The 23,365-nt window shown below is 43.7% G+C and overlaps 1 protein-coding gene and 20 non-coding genes across 21 annotated transcripts in view; 11 read left to right on the top strand and 10 right to left on the bottom strand.

Moving 5' to 3' along the window:
* LOC115180075 (laminin subunit beta-1) overlaps positions 1–23,365 on the top strand; it is a 61,722-nt gene that overhangs the window by 19,403 nt on the left and 18,954 nt on the right. The window contains exons 5-15 of the mRNA XM_029741973.1: positions 19,425–19,498; positions 19,865–20,053; positions 20,208–20,271; positions 20,883–21,085; positions 21,277–21,397; positions 21,671–21,859; positions 22,176–22,352; positions 22,442–22,554; positions 22,632–22,711; positions 22,937–23,072; positions 23,151–23,309. Of these exons, the coding sequence (XP_029597833.1) occupies positions 19,425–19,498; positions 19,865–20,053; positions 20,208–20,271; positions 20,883–21,085; positions 21,277–21,397; positions 21,671–21,859; positions 22,176–22,352; positions 22,442–22,554; positions 22,632–22,711; positions 22,937–23,072; positions 23,151–23,309 (1,505 nt within the window). The remainder of the gene's footprint in view (positions 1–19,424; positions 19,499–19,864; positions 20,054–20,207; positions 20,272–20,882; positions 21,086–21,276; positions 21,398–21,670; positions 21,860–22,175; positions 22,353–22,441; positions 22,555–22,631; positions 22,712–22,936; positions 23,073–23,150; positions 23,310–23,365) is intronic.
* trnaw-cca (transfer RNA tryptophan (anticodon CCA)) lies at positions 577–648 on the bottom strand. Its single transcript has one exon. It is a non-coding gene; the product is annotated as a tRNA-Trp (tRNA).
* Positions 816–888, top strand: trnak-cuu (transfer RNA lysine (anticodon CUU)). The gene has a single exon. It is a non-coding gene; the product is annotated as a tRNA-Lys (tRNA).
* trnaw-cca (transfer RNA tryptophan (anticodon CCA)) lies at positions 2,054–2,125 on the bottom strand. The gene has a single exon. It is a non-coding gene; the product is annotated as a tRNA-Trp (tRNA).
* Positions 2,294–2,366, top strand: trnak-cuu (transfer RNA lysine (anticodon CUU)). Its single transcript has one exon. It is a non-coding gene; the product is annotated as a tRNA-Lys (tRNA).
* Positions 3,534–3,605, bottom strand: trnaw-cca (transfer RNA tryptophan (anticodon CCA)). Its single transcript has one exon. It is a non-coding gene; the product is annotated as a tRNA-Trp (tRNA).
* On the top strand, positions 3,774–3,846 carry trnak-cuu (transfer RNA lysine (anticodon CUU)). Its single transcript has one exon. It is a non-coding gene; the product is annotated as a tRNA-Lys (tRNA).
* trnaw-cca (transfer RNA tryptophan (anticodon CCA)) lies at positions 5,013–5,084 on the bottom strand. Its single transcript has one exon. It is a non-coding gene; the product is annotated as a tRNA-Trp (tRNA).
* trnak-uuu (transfer RNA lysine (anticodon UUU)) lies at positions 5,252–5,324 on the top strand. Its single transcript has one exon. It is a non-coding gene; the product is annotated as a tRNA-Lys (tRNA).
* Positions 6,487–6,558, bottom strand: trnaw-cca (transfer RNA tryptophan (anticodon CCA)). Its single transcript has one exon. It is a non-coding gene; the product is annotated as a tRNA-Trp (tRNA).
* On the top strand, positions 6,726–6,798 carry trnak-uuu (transfer RNA lysine (anticodon UUU)). The gene has a single exon. It is a non-coding gene; the product is annotated as a tRNA-Lys (tRNA).
* On the bottom strand, positions 7,965–8,036 carry trnaw-cca (transfer RNA tryptophan (anticodon CCA)). Its single transcript has one exon. It is a non-coding gene; the product is annotated as a tRNA-Trp (tRNA).
* Positions 8,204–8,276, top strand: trnak-cuu (transfer RNA lysine (anticodon CUU)). The gene has a single exon. It is a non-coding gene; the product is annotated as a tRNA-Lys (tRNA).
* Positions 10,893–10,964, bottom strand: trnaw-cca (transfer RNA tryptophan (anticodon CCA)). The gene has a single exon. It is a non-coding gene; the product is annotated as a tRNA-Trp (tRNA).
* On the top strand, positions 11,132–11,204 carry trnak-cuu (transfer RNA lysine (anticodon CUU)). The gene has a single exon. It is a non-coding gene; the product is annotated as a tRNA-Lys (tRNA).
* Positions 12,371–12,442, bottom strand: trnaw-cca (transfer RNA tryptophan (anticodon CCA)). The gene has a single exon. It is a non-coding gene; the product is annotated as a tRNA-Trp (tRNA).
* Positions 12,610–12,682, top strand: trnak-cuu (transfer RNA lysine (anticodon CUU)). Its single transcript has one exon. It is a non-coding gene; the product is annotated as a tRNA-Lys (tRNA).
* trnaw-cca (transfer RNA tryptophan (anticodon CCA)) lies at positions 13,848–13,919 on the bottom strand. Its single transcript has one exon. It is a non-coding gene; the product is annotated as a tRNA-Trp (tRNA).
* On the top strand, positions 14,087–14,159 carry trnak-cuu (transfer RNA lysine (anticodon CUU)). Its single transcript has one exon. It is a non-coding gene; the product is annotated as a tRNA-Lys (tRNA).
* trnaw-cca (transfer RNA tryptophan (anticodon CCA)) lies at positions 15,325–15,396 on the bottom strand. Its single transcript has one exon. It is a non-coding gene; the product is annotated as a tRNA-Trp (tRNA).
* trnak-cuu (transfer RNA lysine (anticodon CUU)) lies at positions 15,564–15,636 on the top strand. Its single transcript has one exon. It is a non-coding gene; the product is annotated as a tRNA-Lys (tRNA).

The following is a 23,365-nucleotide window of genomic DNA, read 5'->3' as shown; positions in this document are numbered from 1 at the left end:
AAACAAGCCTTAAACAATGTCTAAAGACTGTTGACATCTAGTGGAAGCCATAGGAACTGCAATCTGGGTCCTAACCCATTAGAAACTCAATAGGCATTCAATTGAAAACTTCCCACATCAAAAAAAAAACCCACTTCCCGGATGGATTTTCCTCAGATTTTCACCTGCCATATCAGTTCTGTTATACTCACAGACATCATTTCAACGGTTTTGGAAACTTTAGAGTGTGATCTATCCAAATCTACCAATTCTATGCATATCCTAGCTTCTGGGGCTGAGTAACAGTCAGTTAACTTTGGGCACGCTTTTCATCCAGACGTCGAAATACTTCCCCCAAGCCATAAGAAGTTAAAATCCGTGTTCAAAGACTTATTTAAGTCTGTCAATCAATCACACAGCATCATCTGATCTGGGAATTTGCAATGTGCCAAGCTTTTATGAGAGACAATTGTCATCGAAAGCAGCAATGGTTTGGTTGTTTTCGTTCGAGATTTGTACTGTAAGCCACATTGGTACTTGTGCTGATTCAATGACTTCGCTGTTTAAAGAAGTTAGAGATTGCACACATAAAAACCCTGACCACGACGTGATTTGAACACGCAACCTTCTGATCTGGAGTCAGACGCGCTACCGTTGCGCCACGAGGTCTTGGACAAATTGTATCTTTGGAGGGGATGCCTAGTTCAGATTTCGTTGACTGTATCATTTGGAATGGAGGCCTGGTTCTCTGGGGAAATGTTCCATCTGACAATGCCCCCTCGTCAGCACGTGCCTCTGCCCGACAGGTTAGGTGTATGAAAATACATCAATTCAGAGCCCGAATAGCTCAGTCGGTAGAGCATCAGACTCTTAATCTGAGGGTCCAGGGTTCAAGTCCCTGTTCGGGCGCTGCTTTAATGTTCACCTTCCTTCAGTAGACAGTCTTTCAATACTTGCATTCTGTCAGATTTAAAAATGGCTTTACTGCGAAAGCACACCATGTGAATATCTGAGGACAGCGCCCCGCTTCCAAAAGCATAAAAACATTTTCCAACCAATTAGAGGAGTCACGAAAGTCAGAAATAGCGATCAAATTAATCACTTACCTTTGAAGATCTTCATCTGGTTGCAGTCACAAGAGTCCCAGCTACACAATATATTTTTGTTTTGTTCCATAAAGTCCCTCTTTATATCCCAAAAACTCAGTATTGTTGGCGCGTTGTGATCAGTAATCCACTGGCTCAAAGGCGGTCAAAACACGCAGACGAATACGTCCGAATAGTACCGGTAAAGTTTGTTGAAACATGTCAAACGATTTTTATAATTAATCCTCACGTTGTCAATTGTCTAAATACTCGATAATATTTCAACCGGACAATAGCGTATTCAATAGAAAGGAAAAACAACGAAGGGTGCGCACTTGGTCATGTGCGCAAACCAGCACTGCATGCTTCCTCAGTCCACTGACAGAAGGTCTCATTCTTCTTCATTTTTCAGAAAACAAGCCTTAAACAATGTCTAAAGACTGTTGACATCTAGTGGAAGCCATAGGAACTGCAATCTGGGTCCTAACCCATTAGATACTCAATAGGCATTCAATTGAAAACTTCCCACATCAAAAAAAAATCCCACTTCCCGGATGGATTTTCCTCAGATTTTCACCTGCCATATCAGTTCTGTTATACTCACAGACATCATTTCAACGGTTTTGGAAACTTTAGAGTGTGATCTATCCAAATCTACCAATTCTATGCATATCCTAGCTTCTGGGCCTGAGTAACAGTCAGTTAACTTTGGGCACGCTTTTCATCCAGACGTCGAAATACTTCCCCCAAGCCATAAGAAGTTAAAATCCGTGTTCAAAGACTTATTTAAGTCTGTCAATCAATCACACAGCATCATCTGATCTGGGAATTTGCAATGTGCCAAGCTTTTATGAGAGACAATTGTCATCGAAAGCAGCAATGGTTTGGTTGTTTTCGTTCGAGATTTGTACTGTAAGCCACATTGGTACTTGTGCTGATTCAATGACTTCGCTGTTTAAAGAAGTTAGAGATTGCACACATAAAAACCCTGACCACGACGTGATTTGAACACGCAACCTTCTGATCTGGAGTCAGACGCGCTACCGTTGCGCCACGAGGTCTTGGACAAATTGTATCTTTGGAGGGGATGCCTAGTTCAGATTTCGTTGACTGTATCATTTGGAATGGAGGCCTGGTTCTCTGGGGAAATGTTCCATCTGACAATGCCCCCTCGTCAGCACGTGCCTCTGCCCGACAGGTTAGGTGTATGAAAATACAGTCAATTCAGAGCCCGAATAGCTCAGTCGGTAGAGCATCAGACTCTTAATCTGAGGGTCCAGGGTTCAAGTCCCTGTTCGGGCGCTGCTTTAATGTTCACCTTCCTTCAGTAGACAGTCTTTCAATACTTGCATTCTGTCAGATTTAAAAATGGCTTTACTGCGAAAGCACACCATGTGAATATCTGAGGACAGCGCCCCGCTTCCAAAAGCATACAAACATTTTCCAACCAATTAGAGGAGTCACGAAAGTCAGAAATAGCGATCAAATTAATCACTTACCTTTGAAGATCTTCATCTGGTTGCAGTCACAAGAGTCCCAGCTACACAATACTATTTTTGTTTTGTTCCATAAAGTCCCTCTTTATATCCCAAAAACTCAGTATTGTTGGCGCGTTGTGATCAGTAATCCACTGGCTCAAAGGCGGTCAAAACACGCAGACGAATACGTCCGAATAGTACCGGTAAAGTTTGTTGAAACATGTCAAACGATTTTTATAATTAATCCTCACGTTGTCAATTGTCTAAATACTCGATAATATTTCAACCGGACAATAGCGTATTCAATAGAAAGGAAAAACAACGAAGGGTGCGCACTTGGTCATGTGCGCAAACCAGCACTGCATGCTTCCTCAGTCCACTGACAGAAGGTCTCATTCTTCTTCATTTTTCAGAAAACAAGCCTTAAACAATGTCTAAAGACTGTTGACATCTAGTGGAAGCCATAGGAACTGCAATCTGGGTCCTAACCCATTAGAAACTCAATAGGCATTCAATTGAAAACTTCCCACATCAAAAAAAAAATCCCACTTCCCGGATGGATTTTCCTCAGATCTTCACCTGCCATATCAGTTCTGTTATACTCACAGACATCATTTCAACGGTTTTGGAACTTTAGAGTGTGATTCTATCCAAATCTACCAATTCTATGCATATCCTAGCTTCTGGGCCTGAGTAACAGGCAGTTAACTTTGGGCACGCTTTTCATCCAGACGTCGAAATACTTCCCCCAAGCCATAAGAAGTTAAAATCCGTGTTCAAAGACTGATTTAAGTCTGTCAATCAATCACACAGCATCATCTGATCTGGGAATTTGCAGTGTGCCAGGCTTTTATGAGAGACAATTGTCATCGAAAGCAGCATTGGTTTGGTTGTTTTCGTTCGAGATTTGTACTGTAAGCCACATTGGTACTTGTGCTGATTCAATGACTTCGCTGTTTAAAGAAGTTAGAGATTGCACACATAAAAACCCTGACCACGACGTGATTTGAACACGCAACCTTCTGATCTGGAGTCAGACGCGCTACCGTTGCGCCACGAGGTCTTGGACAAATTGTATCTTTGGAGGGGATGCCTAGTTCAGATTTCGTTGACTGTATCATTTGGAATGGAGGCCTGGTTCTCTGGGGAAATGTTCCATCTGACAATGCCCCCTCGTCAGCACGTGCCTCTGCCCGACAGGTTAGGTGTATGAAAATACAGTCAATTCAGAGCCCGAATAGCTCAGTCGGTAGAGCATCAGACTCTTAATCTGAGGGTCCAGGGTTCAAGTCCCTGTTCGGGCGCTGCTTTAATGTTCACCTTCCTTCAGTAGACAGTCTTTCAATACTTGCATTCTGTCAGATTTAAAAATGGCTTTACTGCGAAAGCACACCATGTGATTATCTGAGGACAGCGCCCCGCTTCCAAAAGCATACAAACATTTTCCAACCAATTAGAGGAGTCACGAAAGTCAGAAATAGCGATCAAATTAATCACTTACCTTTGAAGATCTTCATCTGGTTGCAGTCACAAGAGTCCCAGCTACACAATACTATTTTTGTTTTGTTCCATAAAGTCCCTCTTTATATCCCAAAAACTCAGTATTGTTGGCGCGTTGTGATCAGTAATCCACTGGCTCAAAGGCGGTCAAAACACGCAGACGAATACGTCCGAATAGTACCGGTAAAGTTTGTTGAAACATGTCAAACGATTTTTATAATTAATCCTCACGTTGTCAATTGTCTAAATACTCGATAATATTTCAACCGGACAATAGCGTATTCAATAGAAAGGAAAAACAACGAAGGGTGCGCACTTGGTCATGTGCGCAAACCAGCACTGCATGCTTCCTTAGTCCACTGACAGAAGGTCTCATTCTTCTTCATTTTTCAGAAAACAAGCCTTAAACAATGTCTAAAGACTGTTGACATCTAGTGGAAGCCATAGGAACTGCAATCTGGGTCCTAACCCATTAGAAACTCAATAGGCATTCAATTGAAAACTTCCCACATCAAAAAAAAATCCCACTTCCCGGATGGATTTTCCTCAGATTTTCACCTGCCATATCAGTTCTGTTATACTCACAGACATCATTTCAACGGTTTTGGAAACTTTAGAGTGTGATCTATCCAAATCTACCAATTCTATGCATATCCTAGCTTCTGGGCCTGAGTAACAGGCAGTTAACTTTGGGCACGCTTTTCATCCAGACGTCGAAATACTTCCCCCAAGCCATAAGAAGTTAAAATCCGTGTTCAAAGACTTATTTAAGTCTGTCAATCAATCACACAGCATCATCTGATCTGGGAATTTGCAATGTGCCAGGCTTTTATGAGAGACAATTGTCATCGAAAGCAGCAATTGTTTGGTTGTTATCGTTCGAGATTTGTACTGTAAGCCACATTGGTACTTGTGCTGATTCAATGACTTCGCTGTTTAAAGAAGTTAGAGATTGCACACATAAAAACCCTGACCACGACGTGATTTGAACACGCAACCTTCTGATCTGGAGTCAGACGCGCTACCGTTGCGCCACGAGGTCTTGGACAAATTGTATCTTTGGAGGGGATGCCTAGTTCAGATTTCGTTGACTGTATCATTTGGAATGGAGGCCTGGTTCTCTGGGGAAATGTTCCATCTGACAATGCCCCCTCGTCAGCACGTGCCTCTGCCCGGCAGGTTAGGTGTATGAAAATAAGTCAATTCAGAGCCCGAATAGCTCAGTCGGTAGAGCATCAGACTTTTAATCTGAGGGTCCAGGGTTCAAGTCCCTGTTTGGGCGCTGCTTTAATGTTCACCTTCCTTCAGTAGGCAGTCTTTCAATACTTGCATTCTGTCAGATTTAAAAATGGCTTTACTGCGAAAGCACACCATGTGATTATCTGAGGACAGCGCCCCGCTTCCAAAAGCATACAAACATTTTCCAACCAATTAGAGGAGTCACGAAAGTCAGAAATAGCGATCAAATTAATCACTTACCTTTGAAGATCTTCATCTGGTTGCAGTCACAAGAGTCCCAGCTACACAATACATTTTTGTTTTGTTCCATAAAGTCCCTCTTTATATCCCAAAACTCAGTATTGTTGGCGCGTTGTGATCAGTAATCCACTGGCTCAAAGGCGGTCAAAACACGCAGACGAATACGTCCGAATAGTACCGGTAAAGTTTGTTGAAACATGTCAAACGATTTTTATAATTAATCCTCACGTTGTCAATTGTCTAAATACTCGATAATATTTCAACCGGACAATAGCGTATTCAATAGAAAGGAAAAACAACGAAGGGTGCGCACTTGGTCATGTGCGCAAACCAGCACTGCATGCTTCCTCAGTCCACTGACAGAAGGTCTCATTCTTCTTCATTTTTCAGAAAACAAGCCTTAAACAATGTCTAAAGACTGTTGACATCTAGTGGAAGCCATAGGAACTGCAATCTGGGTCCTAACCCATTAGAAACTCAATAGGCATTCAATTGAAAACTTCCCACATCAAAAAAATCCCACTTCCCGGATGGATTTTCCTCAGATTTTCACCTGCCATATCAGTTCTGTTATACTCACAGACATCATTTCAACGGTTTTGGAAACTTTAGAGTGTGTTCTATCCAAATCTACCAATTCTATGCATATCCTAGCTTCTGGACCTGAGTAACAGGCAGTTAATTTTGGGCACGCTTCTCATCCACACGTCAAAATACTTCTCCCAAGCCATAAGAAGTTAAACTCCCTGTTCGAAGACTGATTTAAGTCTGTCAATCAATCACACAGCATCATCTGATCTGGGATTTTGCAGTGTGCCAAGCTTTTATGAGAGACAATTGTCATCGAAAGCAGCATTGGTTTGGTTGTTTTCGTTCGAGATTTGTACTGTAAGCCACATTGGTACTTGTGCTGATTCATTGACTTCGCTGTTTAAAGAAGTTAGAGATTGCACACATAAAAACCCTGACCACAACGTGATTTGAACACGCAACCTTCTGATCTGGAGTCAGACACGCTACCATTGCGCCACGAGGTCTTGGACAAATTGCATCTTTGGAGGGGATGCCTAGTTCAGATTTCGTTGACTGTTTCATTTGGAATGGAGGCCTGGTTCTCTGGGGAAATGTTCCATCTGACAATGCCCCCTCGTCAGCACGTGCCTCTGCCCGGCAGGTTAGGTGTATGAAAATAAGTCAATTCAGAGCCCGAATAGCTCAGTCGGTAGAGCATCAGACTTTTAATCTGAGGGTCCAGGGTTCAAGTCCCTGTTCGGGCGCTGCTTTAATGTTCACCTTCCTTCAGTAGGACAGTCTTTCAATACTTGCATTCTGTCAGATTTAAAAATGGCTTTACTGCGAAAGCACACCATGTGATTATCTGAGGACAGCGCCCCGCTTCCAAAAGCATACAAACATTTTCCAACCAATTAGAGGAGTCACGAAAGTCAGAAATAGCGATCAAATTAATCACTTACCTTTGAAGATCTTCATCTGGTTGCAGTCACAAGAGTCCCAGCTACACAATACATTTTTGTTTTGTTCCATAAAGTCCCTCTTTATATCCCAAAAACTCAGTATTGTTGGCGCGTTGTGATCAGTAATCCACTGGCTCAAAGGCGGTCAAAACACGCAGACGAATACGTCCGAATAGTACCGGTAAAGTTTGTTGAAACATGTCAAACGATTTTTATAATTAATCCTCACGTTGTCAATTGTCTAAATACTCAATAATATTTCAACCGGACAATAGCGTATTCAATAGAAAGGAAAAACAACGAAGGGTGCGCACTTGGTCATGTGCGCAAACCAGCACTGCATGCTTCCTCAGTCCACTGACAGAAGGTCTCATTCTTCTTCATTTTTCAGAAAACAAGCCTTAAACAATGTCTAAAGACTGTTGACATCTAGTGGAAGCCATAGGAACTGCAATCTGGGTCCTAACCCATTAGAAACTCAATAGGCATTCAATTGAAAACTTCCCACATCAAAAAAAAATCCCACTTCCCGGATGGATTTTCCTCAGATCTTCACCTGCCATATCAGTTCTGTTATACTCACAGACATCATTTCAACGGTTTTGGGAACTTTAGAGTGTGTTCTATCCAAATCTACCAATTCTATGCATATCCTAGCTTCTGGGCCTGAGTAACAGGCAGTTAACTTTGGGCACGCTTTTCATCCAGACGTCGAAATACTTCCCCCAAGCCATAAGAAGTTAAAATCCGTGTTCAAAGACTGATTTAAGTCTGTCAATCAATCACAGAGCATCATCTGATCTGGGAATTTGCAGTGTGCCAGGCTTTTATGAGAGACAATTGTCATTGAAAGCAGCATTGGTTTGGTTGTTTTCGTTCGAGATTTGTACTGTAAGCCACATGGGCACTTGTGCTGATTCAATGACTTCGCTGTTTAAAGAAGTTAGAGATTGCACACATAAAAACCCTGACCACGACGTGATTTGAACACGCAACCTTCTGATCTGGAGTCAGACGCGCTACCGTTGCGCCACGAGGTCTTGGACAAATTGTAACTTTGGAGGGGATGCCTAGTTCAGATTTCGTTGACTGTATCATTTGGAATGGAGGCCTGGTTCTCTGGGGAAATGTTCCATCTGACAATGCCCCCTCGTCAGCACGTGCCTCAGCCCGACAGGTTAGGTGTATGAAAATAAGTCAATTCAGAGCCCGAATAGCTCAGTCGGTAGAGCATCAGACTCTTAATCTGAGGGTCCAGGGTTCAAGTCCCTGTTCGGGCGCTGCTTTAATGTTCACCTTCCTTCAGTAGGCAGTCTTTCAATACTTGCATTCTGTCAGATTTAAAAATGGCTTTACTGCGAAAGCACACCATGTGATTATCTGAGGACAGCGCCCCGCTTCCAAAAGCATACAAACATTTTCCAACCAATTAGAGGAGTCACGAAAGTCAGAAATAGCGATCAAATTAATCACTTACCTTTGAAGATCTTCATCTGGTTGCAGTCACAAGAGTCCCAGCTACACAATACATTTTTGTTTTGTTCGATAAAGTCCCTCTTTATATCCAAAAAACTCAGTTTTGTTGGCGCGTTGTGATCAGTAATCCACTGGCTCAAAGGCGGTCAAAACACGCAGACGAATACGTCCGAATAGTACCGGTAAAGTTTGTTGAAACATGTCAAACGATTTTTATAATTAATCCTCACGTTGTCAATTGTCTAAATACTCAATAATATTTCAACCGGACAATAGCGTATTCAATAGAAAGGAAAAACAACGAAGGGTGCGCACTTGGTCATGTGCGCAAACCAGCACTGCATGCTTCCTCAGTCCACTGACAGAAGGTCTCATTCTTCTTCATTTTTCAGAAAACAAGCCTTAAACAATGTCTAAAGACTGTTGACATCTAGTGGAAGCCATAGGAACTGCAATCTGGGTCCTAACCCATTAGAAACTCAATAGGCATTCAATTGAAAACTTCCCACATCAAAAAAAAATCCCACTTCCCGGATGGATTTTCCTCAGATCTTCACCTGCCATATCAGTTCTGTTATACTCACAGACATCATTTCAACGGTTTTGGGAACTTTAGAGTGTGTTCTATCCAAATCTACCAATTCTATGCATATCCTAGCTTCTGGGCCTGAGTAACAGGCAGTTAACCTCTTACATCTACACGTTCCGCTAGCGGAACGTCTGCTCCAATATCCAATGATGGGCGGGGCGCGAAATTCAAACTCCTCTAAATCCGAAAACTTACACTTTTCAAACATATGACTATGTTACAGCTATTTAAAGACAAGACTCTCCTTTATCTAACCAAACTGTCCGATTTCAAAAAGGCTTTACAGCGAAAGCAAAACATTAGATTATGTCAGCAGAGTACCCAGCCAGGAATAATCACACAGCCATTTTTCAAGCTAGCATATCATGTCACATAAACCCAAACCATATCTAAATGCAGCACTAACCTTTGATGATCTTCATCAGATGACACACCTAGGACATTGTGTTATACAATACATGCATGTCTGTTCAATCAAGTTCATATTTATATCAAAAAACAGCTTTTTACATTAGCATGTGACGTTCAGAACTAGCATTCCCACCGAACACTTCCGGTGATTTTACTAAATTACTCACGATAAACGTTCACAAAAAGCATAACAATTATTTTAAGAATTATAGATACAGAACTCCTCTATGCACTCGATATGTCCGATTTTAAAATAGCTTTTCGGATGAAGCACATTTTGCAATAATGTAAGTACATAGCCCGGCGTTACAGGGCTAGCTATTTAGACACCCACCCAGTGTAGCCTTCACCAAAATCACATTTCCTATAAGAAAAATGTTCTTACCTTGCTTGTTCTTCATCAGAATACACTGCCAGGACTTCTACTTCAATAACAAATGTAGGTTTGGTCCCAAATAATCCATCGTTATATCCAAACAGCGACGTTTTGTTCGTGCGTTCTAGACACTATCCCAACGCTAAATCTCGGCCACGAGCATGACGCAAAATATGACAAAAAATTTCGAAATATTCCATTACCGTACTTCGAAGCATGTCAACCGCTGTTTAAAACCAATATTTATGCAATTTATCTCGTAGAGAAGCGATAATATTCCGACCGGGAATCTGCCTGTCTGTAAACTGAGGAAAAAACCAAAAGCCGGGGGCGGGGCGTGTCACGCGCCTAAGGCTTAGTCCATTGACTGACCACTCAGCATTTGCTCTCGTGTGCTTCAGCCAGGGCTTTGAATGACATCATTCCTGTTTTTCCCGGGCTGTGAGACTCCATTGTTGACGTGAGAAGTGTCACGTAAGAGCAGAGATCCTTTGTAAACGACAGAGATAATAAAGAAGGGCAAGAAATGTTCAGACAGGGTACTTCCTGAACAGAAGCATCTCAGGTTTTTGCCTGCCATAGGAGTTCTGTTATACTCACAGACACCATTCAAACAGTTTCAGAAACTTTGGAGTGTTTTCTCTCCAAAGCTAATAATTATATGCATATTCCAGTTTCTGGGCAGGACTAATAATCAGATTAAATCGGGTACGTTTTTTATCCAGCCGTGAAATTACTGCCCCCTAGATGTAACAGGTTAACTTTGGACACGCTTTTCATCCAGACGTCAAAATACTTCCCCCAAGCCATAAGAAGTTAAAATCCGTGTTCAAAGACTGATTTAAGTCTGTCAATCAATCACAGAGCATCATCTGATCTGGGAATTTGCAGTGTGCCAGGCTTTTATGAGAGACAATTGTCATTGAAAGCAGCATTGGTTTGGTTGTTTTCGTTCGAGATTTGTACTGTAAGCCACATTGGCACTTGTGCTGATTCAATGACTTCGCTGTTTAAAGAAGTTAGAGATTGCACACATAAAAACCCTGACCACGACGTGATTTGAACACGCAACCTTCTGATCTGGAGTCAGACGCGCTACCGTTGCGCCACGAGGTCTTGGACAAATTGTATCTTTGGAGGGGATGCCTAGTTCAGATTTCGTTGACTGTATCATTTGGAATGGAGGCCTGGTTCTCTGGGGAAATGTTCCATCTGACAATGCCCCCTCGTCAGCACGTGCCTCAGCCCGACAGGTTAGGTGTATGAAAATAAGTCAATTCAGAGCCCGAATAGCTCAGTCGGTAGAGCATCAGACTCTTAATCTGAGGGTCCAGGGTTCAAGTCCCTGTTCGGGCGCTGCTTTAATGTTCACCTTCCTTCAGTAGGCAGTCTTTCAATACTTGCATTCTGTCAGATTTAAAAATGGCTTTACTGCGAAAGCACACCATGTGATTATCTGAGGACAGCGCCCCGCTTCCAAAAGCATACAAACATTTTCCAACCAATTAGAGGAGTCACGAAAGTCAGAAATAGCGATCAAATTAATCACTTACCTTTGAAGATCTTCATCTGGTTGCAGTCACAAGAGTCCCAGCTACACAATACATTTTTGTTTTGTTCGATAAAGTCCCTCTTTATATCCAAAAAACTCAGTTTTGTTGGCGCGTTGTGATCAGTAATCCACTGGCTCAAAGGCGGTCAAAACACGCAGACGAATACGTCCGAATAGTACCGGTAAAGTTTGTTGAAACATGTCAAACGATTTTTATAATTAATCCTCACGTTGTCAATTGTCTAAATACTCAATAATATTTCAACCGGACAATAGCGTATTCAATAGAAAGGAAAAACAACGAAGGGTGCGCACTTGGTCATGTGCGCAAACCAGCACTGCATGCTTCCTCAGTCCACTGACAGAAGGTCTCATTCTTCTTCATTTTTCAGAAAACAAGCCTTAAACAATGTCTAAAGACTGTTGACATCTAGTGGAAGCCATAGGAACTGCAATCTGGGTCCTAACCCGTTAGAAACTCAATAGGCATTCAATTGAAAACTTCCCACATCAAAAAAAAATCCCACTTCCCGGATGGATTTTCCTCAGATCTTCACCTGCCATATCAGTTCTGTTATACTCACAGACATCATTTCAACGGTTTTGGGAAACTTTAGAGTGTGTTCTATCCAAATCTACCAATTCTATGCATATCCTAGCTTCTGGGCCTGAGTAACAGGCAGTTAACTTTGGACACGCTTTTCATCCAGACGTCAAAATACTTCCCCCAAGCCATAAGAAGTTAAAATCCGTGTTCAAAGACTGATTTAAGTCTGTCAATCAATCACAGAGCATCATCTGATCTGGGAATTTGCAGTGTGCCAGGCTTTTATGAGAGACAATTGTCATTGAAAGCAGCATTGGTTTGGTTGTTTTCGTTCGAGATTTGTACTGTAAGCCACATTGGCACTTGTGCTGATTCAATGACTTCGCTGTTTAAAGAAGTTAGAGATTGCACACATAAAAACCCTGACCACGACGTGATTTGAACACGCAACCTTCTGATCTGGAGTCAGACGCGCTACCGTTGCGCCACGAGGTCTTGGACAAATTGTATCTTTGGAGGGGATGCCTAGTTCAGATTTCGTTGACTGTATCATTTGGAATGGAGGCCTGGTTCTCTGGGGAAATGTTCCATCTGACAATGCCCCCTCGTCAGCACGTGCCTCAGCCCGACAGGTTAGGTGTATGAAAATAAGTCAATTCAGAGCCCGAATAGCTCAGTCGGTAGAGCATCAGACTCTTAATCTGAGGGTCCAGGGTTCAAGTCCCTGTTCGGGCGCTGCTTTAATGTTCACCTTCCTTCAGTAGGCAGTCTTTCAATACTTGCATTCTGTCAGATTTAAAAATGGCTTTACTGCGAAAGCACACCATGTGATTATCTGAGGACAGCGCCCCGCTTCCAAAAGCATACAAACATTTTCCAACCAATTAGAGGAGTCACGAAAGTCAGAAATAGCGATCAAATTAATCACTTACCTTTGAAGATCTTCATCTGGTTGCAGTCACAAGAGTCCCAGCTACACAATACATTTTTGTTTTGTTCGATAAAGTCCCTCTTTATATCCAAAAAACTCAGTTTTGTTGGCGCGTTGTGATCAGTAATCCACTGGCTCAAAGGCGGTCAAAACACGCAGACGAATACGTCCGAATAGTACCGGTAAAGTTTGTTGAAACATGTCAAACGATTTTTATAATTAATCCTCACGTTGTCAATTGTCTAAATACTCAATAATATTTCAACCGGACAATAGCGTATTCAATAGAAAGGAAAAACAACGAAGGGTGCGCACTTGGTCATGTGCGCAAACCAGCACTGCATGCTTCCTCAGTCCACTGACAGAAGGTCTCATTCTTCTTCATTTTTCAGAAAACAAGCCTTAAACAATGTCTAAAGACTGTTGACATCTAGTGGAAGCCATAGGAACTGCAATCTGGGTCCTAACCCGTTAGAAACTCAATAGGCATTCAATTGAAAACTTCCCACATCAAAAAAAAATCCCACTTCCCGGATGGATTTTCCTCAGATCTTCACCTGCCATATCAGTTCTGTTATACTCACAGACATCATTTCAACGGTTTTGGGAACTTTAGAGTGTGTTCTATCCAAATCTACCAATTCTATGCATATCCTAGCTTCTGGGCCTGAGTAACAGGCAGTTAACTTTGGGCACGCTTTTCATCCAGACGTCGAAATACTTCCCCCAAGCCATAAGAAGTTAAAATCCGTGTTCAAAGACTGATTTAAGTCTGTCAATCAATCACAGAGCATCATCTGATCTGGGAATTTGCAGTGTGCCAGGCTTTTATGAGAGACAATTGTCATTGAAAGCAGCATTGGTTTGGTTGTTTTCGTTCGAGATTTGTACTGTAAGCCACATTGGCACTTGTGCTGATTCAATGACTTCGCTGTTTAAAGAAGTTAGAGATTGCACACATAAAAACCCTGACCACGACGTGATTTGAACACGCAACCTTCTGATCTGGAGTCAGACGCGCTACCGTTGCGCCACGAGGTCTTGGACAAATTGTATCTTTGGAGGGGATGCCTAGTTCAGATTTCGTTGACTGTATCATTTGGAATGGAGGCCTGGTTCTCTGGGGAAATGTTCCATCTGACAATGCCCCCTCGTCAGCACGTGCCTCAGCCCGACAGGTTAGGTGTATGAAAATAAGTCAATTCAGAGCCCGAATAGCTCAGTCGGTAGAGCATCAGACTCTTAATCTGAGGGTCCAGGGTTCAAGTCCCTGTTCGGGCGCTGCTTTAATGTTCACCTTCCTTCAGTAGGCAGTCTTTCAATACTTGCATTCTGTCAGATTTAAAAATGGCTTTACTGCGAAAGCACACCATGTGATTATCTGAGGACAGCGCCCCGCTTCCAAAAGCATACAAACATTTTCCAACCAATTAGAGGAGTCACGAAAGTCAGAAATAGCGATCAAATTAATCACTTACCTTTGAAGATCTTCATCTGGTTGCAGTCACAAGAGTCCCAGCTACACAATACATTTTTGTTTTGTTCGATAAAGTCCCTCTTTATATCCAAAAAACTCAGTTTTGTTGGCGCGTTGTGATCAGTAATCCACTGGCTCAAAGGCGGTCAAAACACGCAGACGAATACGTCCGAATAGTACCGGTAAAGTTTGTTGAAACATGTCAAACGATTTTTATAATTAATCCTCACGTTGTCAATTGTCTAAATACTCAATAATATTTCAACCGGACAATAGCGTATTCAATAGAAAGGAAAAACAACGAAGGGTGCGCACTTGGTCATGTGCGCAAACCAGCACTGCATGCTTCCTCAGTCCACTGACAGAAGGTCTCATTCTTCTTCATTTTTCAGAAAACAAGCCTTAAACAATGTCTAAAGACTGTTGACATCTAGTGGAAGCCATAGGAACTGCAATCTGGGTCCTAACCCGTTAGAAACTCAATAGGCATTCAATTGAAAACTTCCCACATCAAAAAAAAATCCCACTTCCCGGATGGATTTTCCTCAGATCTTCACCTGCCATATCAGTTCTGTTATACTCACAGACATCATTTCAACGGTTTTGGGAACTTTAGAGTGTGTTCTATCCAAATCTACCAATTCTATGCATATCCTAGCTTCTGGGCCTGAGTAACAGGCAGTTAACTTTGGGCACGCTTTTCATCCAGACGTCGAAATACTTCCCCCAAGCCATAAGAAGTTAAAATCCGTGTTCAAAGACTGATTTAAGTCTGTCAATCAATCACAGAGCATCATCTGATCTGGGAATTTGCAGTGTGCCAGGCTTTTATGAGAGACAATTGTCATTGAAAGCAGCATTGGTTTGGTTGTTTTCGTTCGAGATTTGTACTGTAAGCCACATTGGCACTTGTGCTGATTCAATGACTTCGCTGTTTAAAGAAGTTAGAGATTGCACACATAAAAACCCTGACCACGACGTGATTTGAACACGCAACCTTCTGATCTGGAGTCAGACGCGCTACCGTTGCGCCACGAGGTCTTGGACAAATTGTATCTTTGGAGGGGATGCCTAGTTCAGATTTCGTTGACTGTATCATTTGGAATGGAGGCCTGGTTCTCTGGGGAAATGTTCCATCTGACAATGCCCCCTCGTCAGCACGTGCCTCAGCCCGACAGGTTAGGTGTATGAAAATAAGTCAATTCAGAGCCCGAATAGCTCAGTCGGTAGAGCATCAGACTCTTAATCTGAGGGTCCAGGGTTCAAGTCCCTGTTCGGGCGCTGCTTTAATGTTCACCTTCCTTCAGTAGGCAGTCTTTCAATACTTGCATTCTGTCAGATTTAAAAATGGCTTTACTGAGAAAGCACACCATGTGATTATCTGAGGACAGCGCCCCGCTTCCAAAAGCATACAAACATTTTCCAACCAATTAGAGGAGTCACGAAAGTCAGAAATAGCGATCAAATTAATCACTTACCTTTGAAGATCTTCATCTGGTTGCAGTCACAGGAGTCCCAGCTACACAATACATTTTTGTTTTGTTCGATAAAGTCCCTCTTTATATCCAAAAAACTCAGTTTTGTTGGCGCGTTGTGATCAGTAATCCACTGGCTCAAAGGCGGTCAAAACACGCAGACGAATACGTCCGAATAGTACCGGTAAAGTTTGTTGAAACATGTCAAACGATTTTTATAATTAATCCTCACGTTGTCAATTGTCTAAATACTCAATAATATTTCAACCGGACAATAGCGTATTCAATAGAAAGGAAAAACAACGAAGGGTGCACACTTGGTCATGTGCGCAAACCAGCACTGCATGCTTCCTCAGTCCACTGACAGAAGGTCTCATTCTTCTTCATTTTTCAGAAAACAAGCCTTAAACAATGTCTAAAGACTGTTGACATCTAGTGGAAGCCATAGGAACTGCAATCTGGGTCCTAACCCATTAGAAACTCAATAGGCATTCAATTGAAAACTTCCCACATCAAAAAAAAATCCCACTTCCCGGATGGATTTTCCTCAGATCTTCACCTGCCATATCAGTTCTGTTATACTCATAGACATCATTTCAACGGTTTTGGGAACTTTAGAGTGTGTTCTATCCAAATCTACCAATTCTATGCATATCCTAGCTTCTGGGCCTGAGTAACAGGCAGTTAAACTTTGGGCACGCTTTTCATCCAGACGTCGAAATACTTCCCCCAAGCCATAAGAAGTTAAATACTGTTGAAGTAACACTGTTTATTGTAGCAACAGGCGCAGGCAAAGACGGGTCAAGACCGGCAGGGGTTGAACATCCAGGGTAAGGAAAAGGACGGCAGGCGGACTCTGGGTCAGGGACTGGCAGGTTTTAGTAATCCAGAGGTGGAGCAAAGGTACAGGACAGCGGGCAGGCAGGGTCAGGCGGGCAGGTACAGGGTCAGGCGGGCAGGCACAGGGTCAGGCGGGCAGGCACAGGGTCAGGCGGGCAGGCACAGGGTCAGGCGGGCAGGCTCAGGGTCAGGCGGGCAGGGTCAGGCGGGCAGGCTCAGGGTCAGGCAGGCAGGCTCAGGGTCAGGCGGGCAGGCACAGGGTCAGGCGGGCAGGCACAGGGTCAGGCGGGCAGGTACAGGGTCAGGACAGGCAAAGGTCAAAACCGCGAGGACTAGCAAAGAGAGAATGGGAAGCGATAGGCGCTGACAGGAAAAATGCTGGTAAACTTGAACGAACAAGACGAACTGGCAACAAACAGACAGAGAACACAGGGGATAATTAGGAAGATGGGCGACACCAGGAGGGGGTGGAGACAAGCACAAGGACAGGTGAAACAGATCAGGCCGTGACAAAAACTAAAAGCATTGTATTTGGTTCAAAACATTCTCTAAGACCTAAACCTCAACTGGAGTTGTACATAAAGGGTGTGACTATTGAGCAAGTTGAGGAAGCTAAACTCCTAGGTATAACATCGGATGGTCATTTATCATGGTCAAGTCAAATTGACAAAGTTGCTGTGAAGATGGGGAGCGGTATGTCTGTTATTAAAAGATGTTCTGCGTTTTTGACACATCAACTGTACTAGTTGTTCAGGCTCTGGTCTTGTCCCTTATTGATTACTGTCTGGTAATATGGTCAAGTGCAGCAAAGAAAGACCTAACAAGCTGTGGCTGGCTCAAAACAATGCAGCAAGCCTTGCCCTTAACTGCGCATACAGAACTAACATCGACATGGCAGTCTTTCCTGGTTCAGTGTTGACGAGAGATCCTCTGCTTCTTTTCTAGTTTTTATAAGAAATATTACTGTGACAAATTCCAGATTGTCTCCATAATAAAATAACATTCAGCTCAGACACCCATACATACTTTTATTTTTTATTTCACCTTTATTTAACCAGGTAGGTTAGTTGAGAACAAGATCTCATTTACAACTGCGACCTGGCCGAGATAATGCAAAGCAGTGCGACACAAACAACAGCACAGAGTTACACATGGAATAAACAAGCATGCTGTCAATAATACAGTAGAACAAAAGAAAACAAAAAGTCTATATATAGTGAGTGCAAATGAGGTAAGATACGGGAGTTAGGCAATAAATAGGCCAGAGTGGCAAAATAATTACAATATAGCAATTAAACACTGAAGTGATAGATGTGCAGAAGATGAATGTGCAAGTAGAGATACTGGGGTGCAAAGGAGCAAAATAAAGAAACAAATAACAGTATGGGGATGAGGTAGTTGGATGGGCTATTTACAGATGGGCTATGTACAGGTGCATAACCCACAAGACATGCCACCAGGGGGTTCTTCACAGTTCCCAAGTCCAAAACAAATAGACGGCAACACACAGTTTTATTCTGAGCCATGATCGCATGGAACTCCCTTCCATCTCCAATTACTAAAGCAAACAGCAAAATGATGTTAATTTTTTTTATTAAACAACAACTCATGGAACTGAAGGGACCGTGAGGGGACAAACACACACAAATAAACACACACTAACACACACATCATTTTTTTAGTTGTATTGTTTATATAATTTCTTTGTTGTAATGTTTGTATATCGTTGTATTTAAAATTTGTGTTAGTGTCCTTGTCCATCAGTGTATCAGTGTTTTGTTATTTGTCATGTTTTGTGTTTTTTGTAGAACCCAGGAAGAGTAGCCACTACTTCTGCAAAAGCTAATGGGAATCCAAATAGGGTTAGGTTTAGGGAAAATAGGATTTTGAATGGGAATCAATTGTTTGGTCCCCACAAGGATAGTAAAACAAATGTGTGTGTGTGTGTGTGTGTCATGGTGAAGTCCAGCTGTGAGAGAATGGTCAGTGTGTGCTAAATGTGTTCTCATGGGAACAGGGGGCGGTACGGCGAGTAGATCAGAGCAACACAGCTCAGTCAATCAGAGCAGGCTTCAGGGCAGAGGATATACAGGTATGCTCAAGTGAACAGGTTTTAGAAACAGCTGTATATCAACACTGCTGACATGACCACATTGTTCCCTGTAATACACACATGCACACACACTCCCTCGCACACATACTTGCAACTGTGCAACATAATGAGAGACTGAGGTATTCTTGTCTGAGAGCATGGGAACTGGACTGGCTTTCCCATGTACACACACACACAGTCGTAACACTAACACAAACTCACATAGCCCATGCATGCACACACACACACACACCGTGGGTTTGTTTATTCATTGCTGAGTCTTCTGACAGATGTGGAGGATAAAGTGTCCATTGTTGAGTCATGGAAGGAGCCGCAGCCAGATGCCCAGATGGTCCGGGAATACCGGGCAGGACGAAACACGGAAAAGCAGGGGTTGGGATTTCCTTATACCGCTGCATTAGTCCCTATGAGATCCCACTACGCACATGTTACCACGGCAACGGATCAATTCGTCACATGGGTGTGGTAGAAAGACCAATTGACTTGGTCAAATTTCCTGTGTGTGTGTGTGTTAGCAGAGATTTTGGCAGACCCACTAATGTGTTTTATGGGTCTGTAACTCTTGACATAAAGCAGGATATGTTTGTCATGGGATGTCTTTCTCAGTGTGTGTGTTGTGTGTTTGTTTCCCTGTGCTGCAGGTGTGGAGAATGTGACCATTCAACTGAACCTGGAAGCTGAGTTCCACTTCACACATCTCATCATGACCTTTAAGGTGGCCACACACAAACACACACACACACTCACACACACTCACAGCTGTGTTCGAGGTATGGGGAAAATCTCTCTATTCTCTTGAGATGGATGGTAGAGAGGGCTGCTGTAAAACACTATACTCTGTACTGCTGGCATCAGTGTATTGAGTCTATTCGGCTTCCTTTAGAACCTCCATGTGTCTCTGGTCTGGTCTGGACTCTCCTCTCTCTTTCATTCTTGTTCTCGTTTGCTCTTTTTCTTTCTTTCTGTGTTATAATATTAGGACACAGAGTTTTCCATGTTTGGGTCACGTGGTCAAGAATCTATTCCTTTATATTTGTTGTATTTCTGTGTTACGAATTAGAATGATCTCTTTGATTGATAGACATTCCGTCCGGCTACCATGGTGATCGAGCGTTCCATGGATTTTGGGAAGAAGTGGCAGGTGTACCGTTACTATAGCTACGACTGTGAGTCCGCCTTCCCTGGGATATCCGTGGGACCCATGGTCAAAGTGGACGACATCATCTGTGACTCTCGCTACTCTGACATAGAGCCGTCCGCAGAGGGAGAGGTGTGCATCTGTGTGGCCTTTGAGCTTTTGCAAGGAATGGGGTAGAAGATGTGGCTCCATAATGCTTCAGAGTTAGTCTCTCATTGAATTACAACCTAGGAAACTTACATTTTTACAATCCTTATCTCTGTCCCTCTCTACCCCTTTCTATCAGGTGATATTCAGGGTGCTGGACCCAGCGTTTGAGATTGAAGACCCTTACAGTCCCAGGATACAGAGTAAGTAACTACAGTACAACACCAGGCCAGAGGTGGCATATCTCATTGGCTACATACGATCCAGTTAGTACTGCAACAAATCATTTTCTAAGTGTAAAAACCAAAGTCTGAGTAGTGGCGGTTGCCAAGGCAACACAGCAGGGCGGGGTTAGAGGTCAGGTTATCCTGGCACCTCTTATGGAATTTCACATGTAGAAGCTACACACACAAATACATACACACACACACACACACACACACACACACACACACACACACACACACACACACACACACACACACACACTTTAGGTGCCTCATTCATACCCATACTCACACACACACACACACACACACACACACACACACACACACACACACACGTACACAGAGGGCCCCTCATGTTAAGTATGCGGTGAATGTGTGTGTAGGGTGTAGGGAGCCTTCAGAAGGAGGATCCCACATCTTTAGGGTCAGAGGTCGTAGAGATGAGCTTGGTGAAGATCCAGAACCTAATATAAAGACACAGTAACCTACAGAAACATTCCTATAACGTACCACTGCTGTTTGAGATGGGCCGTTACATTATGACTGGTAATAAGTGTACCTTTATTCTGATTGTGTGTGTGTAGACATGCTGAAGATCACTAACCTGCGTGTCCAGTTTAGTAAGCTCCACACACTGGGTGACAACCTGCTGGACTCCAGAGACGAGGTCACGGAGAAATACTACTATGCCCTCTTCGACATGGTCGTCCGCGGCAACTGCTTCTGCTACGGACATGCCTCCAAGTGTTCCCCTGTCGATGGGATACATGTAGGCACAGAGGGCATGGTGAGTGAAACAGACGCGCACATACACACACAATACAACATACACACACGACACACACACGTTCTCCTAATAGGTTGTCTGACCATTGAGGGAGATGACTCAAGTTACTTTTCTCTAGTCTTTGGTGCTAGCGCCTCTAACACTAGTGTTTCTCTCTCTGTCTGTGTGTGCGTGTGCGTTCGTGTATCCAGGTCCATGGTCACTGTATGTGTAACCACAACACAGAGGGTCTGAACTGTGAGCACTGTAAGAACTTCTACAACGACCTGCCCTGGAGGCCTGCAGAGGGACACAACACCAATGCCTGCAAGAGTGAGACACTTACACACACACACACTGATCACACTGTGCCAGATATATACAGAGTCTGGATCATTCCGTTCCAGATATATCTAACTATTCAACAGGAATCTCCCTCATTCCGTCCTGTTGATAGTGTCTTTTGAAGTGCAAAATATGTTTAAACCAAATATTCTCTCTATTTCTCTCGCTCTCTGGCCCCTCTCCCTCTCTTTATCTCTCTGTCTCTCTCTCCCTCTCCATTCTCCATCTCTCTATCTCTCCGTCTCTCTCTCCTTCTCCCAGTGTGCGAGTGTAACCACCACTCCAGGTCATGTCACTTTGACATGGCTGTGTATCTGTCTACGGGGAACGTGAGTGGAGGAGTGTGTGATGAGTGTCAACACAAGACCATGGGGCGTCAGTGTGAGCAGTGCAGACCCTTCTACTACCAGCACCCCGAAAGAGACCTGAGAGACCCCAACATCTGTGAACGTACGTCACTGTCTGTCTGTGACCTATGACAAGGGCCAGGAGTTTGCTGGCCTCACCTTTGACCACTGACCTGTCAAGTTTCAACTCTCAACTCTCCCTTTGATCTCTGTCTCTGAACTTAAAAGTCTGAATTTATTGTTGGAGTCTCTGTCCTCTTCTCTCGCTCTCCTTCGTCTCTCCATCTCCAATACCCTCCCCAAACTCTTTCTGTCTCCTTCAACTCCCTCATCGCTCTCCCTCCTACCCTCCCTGTCCCCTCACATTCCTTCCTGTCTTTTTCTCTCGCTCACCTCCCTCCCTCTCCCTCTGTCTGTAGCGTGTAGCTGTGACCCTGCGGGCTCCCTGCAGGGTGGTGTGTGTGATGGCAGGACAGATGTGTCTGCTGGTCTGATAACAGGACAGTGTCGCTGTAAGACCAGTGTGGAGGGAGAACGCTGCGACCACTGTAGACAGGGACACTACGGCCTGGGACAGGGACCAAACGGCTGCCTGCGTGAGTCTAATACACACACACACACACCCACACACACACACACACATCTTTTTGTCTCTCATTGTTTATTTGATGTGTGTTTTTGGCAGAGTGTACCTGTAACCCTCTGGGCACGCTGCCTGGAGGGAGCCCATGTGACATGGACACAGGAAACTGCTTCTGCAAACGCCTTGTCACCGGCAGGAACTGTGACCAGTGTCTGGTGAGGGACTTACCGACCACATCACCGTGTGTCTGCAGTGTGTGTGCGTTTATATAACTATTCATTTGTTCCTGCAGCCGCATCACTGGGGGCTGAGTAATGACATGGACGGCTGCAGACCATGTGACTGCGACCCGGGCGGAGCCATCAACAATGAGTATGTTTTAACCAATCACATCATGTCTCTACTCATATGATCCAATCACAGCACAACTACTCTTCCTAATTCCACCCCGCCCGAAATGCATTGTTGCAGTAATGTATCTGTAGGTATTGGATATTTACGAACAATCAGTTTGTCATTCTGTTGCTCTCCCTATATATCTCTCTCCCTATTATCCCCTCTCTCTCTTCCTCCCCCTCTCTCTCCCTCCATCTCTAGTTGTTCTCCGATATCAGGCCAGTGTCAGTGTCGAGAACACGTGTATGGGAGGCGTTGTGACCAGGTGGAGTCAGGATTCTACTTCATCGCCCTGGACCACTACACCTATGAGGCTGAGGACGCCAAGCACGGCCCTGTGAGTGTGTGTGTGTGTGTGTTGACCTCTCGCTTTCAATCTCTCTGTCTTTCTAAATCGGTCGTATCTCTCTCTCAGGGTGTGAAGGTGGTTCCCAGGCCCTATCCTCTGAACCGTAGTCCTACCTGGACAGGGGCAGGGTTTGTCAACGTACCTGAGGGAGCCCACCTGGAGTTCCACATCAACAACATACCTGACTCCATGGACTACGACATGCTGATCCGCTATGAACCACAGGTAAAACACATATGAACATGCAAACACACACACACACACACACACACACATAAGAA

This window comes from Salmo trutta, chromosome 40, assembly GCF_901001165.1.
Source record: "Salmo trutta chromosome 40, fSalTru1.1, whole genome shotgun sequence".
NCBI lineage: Eukaryota > Metazoa > Chordata > Actinopteri > Salmoniformes > Salmonidae > Salmo > Salmo trutta.
The sequence above is the reverse complement of the archived record's forward strand: the minus strand, read 5'-3'. Positions and strand labels throughout refer to the sequence as shown.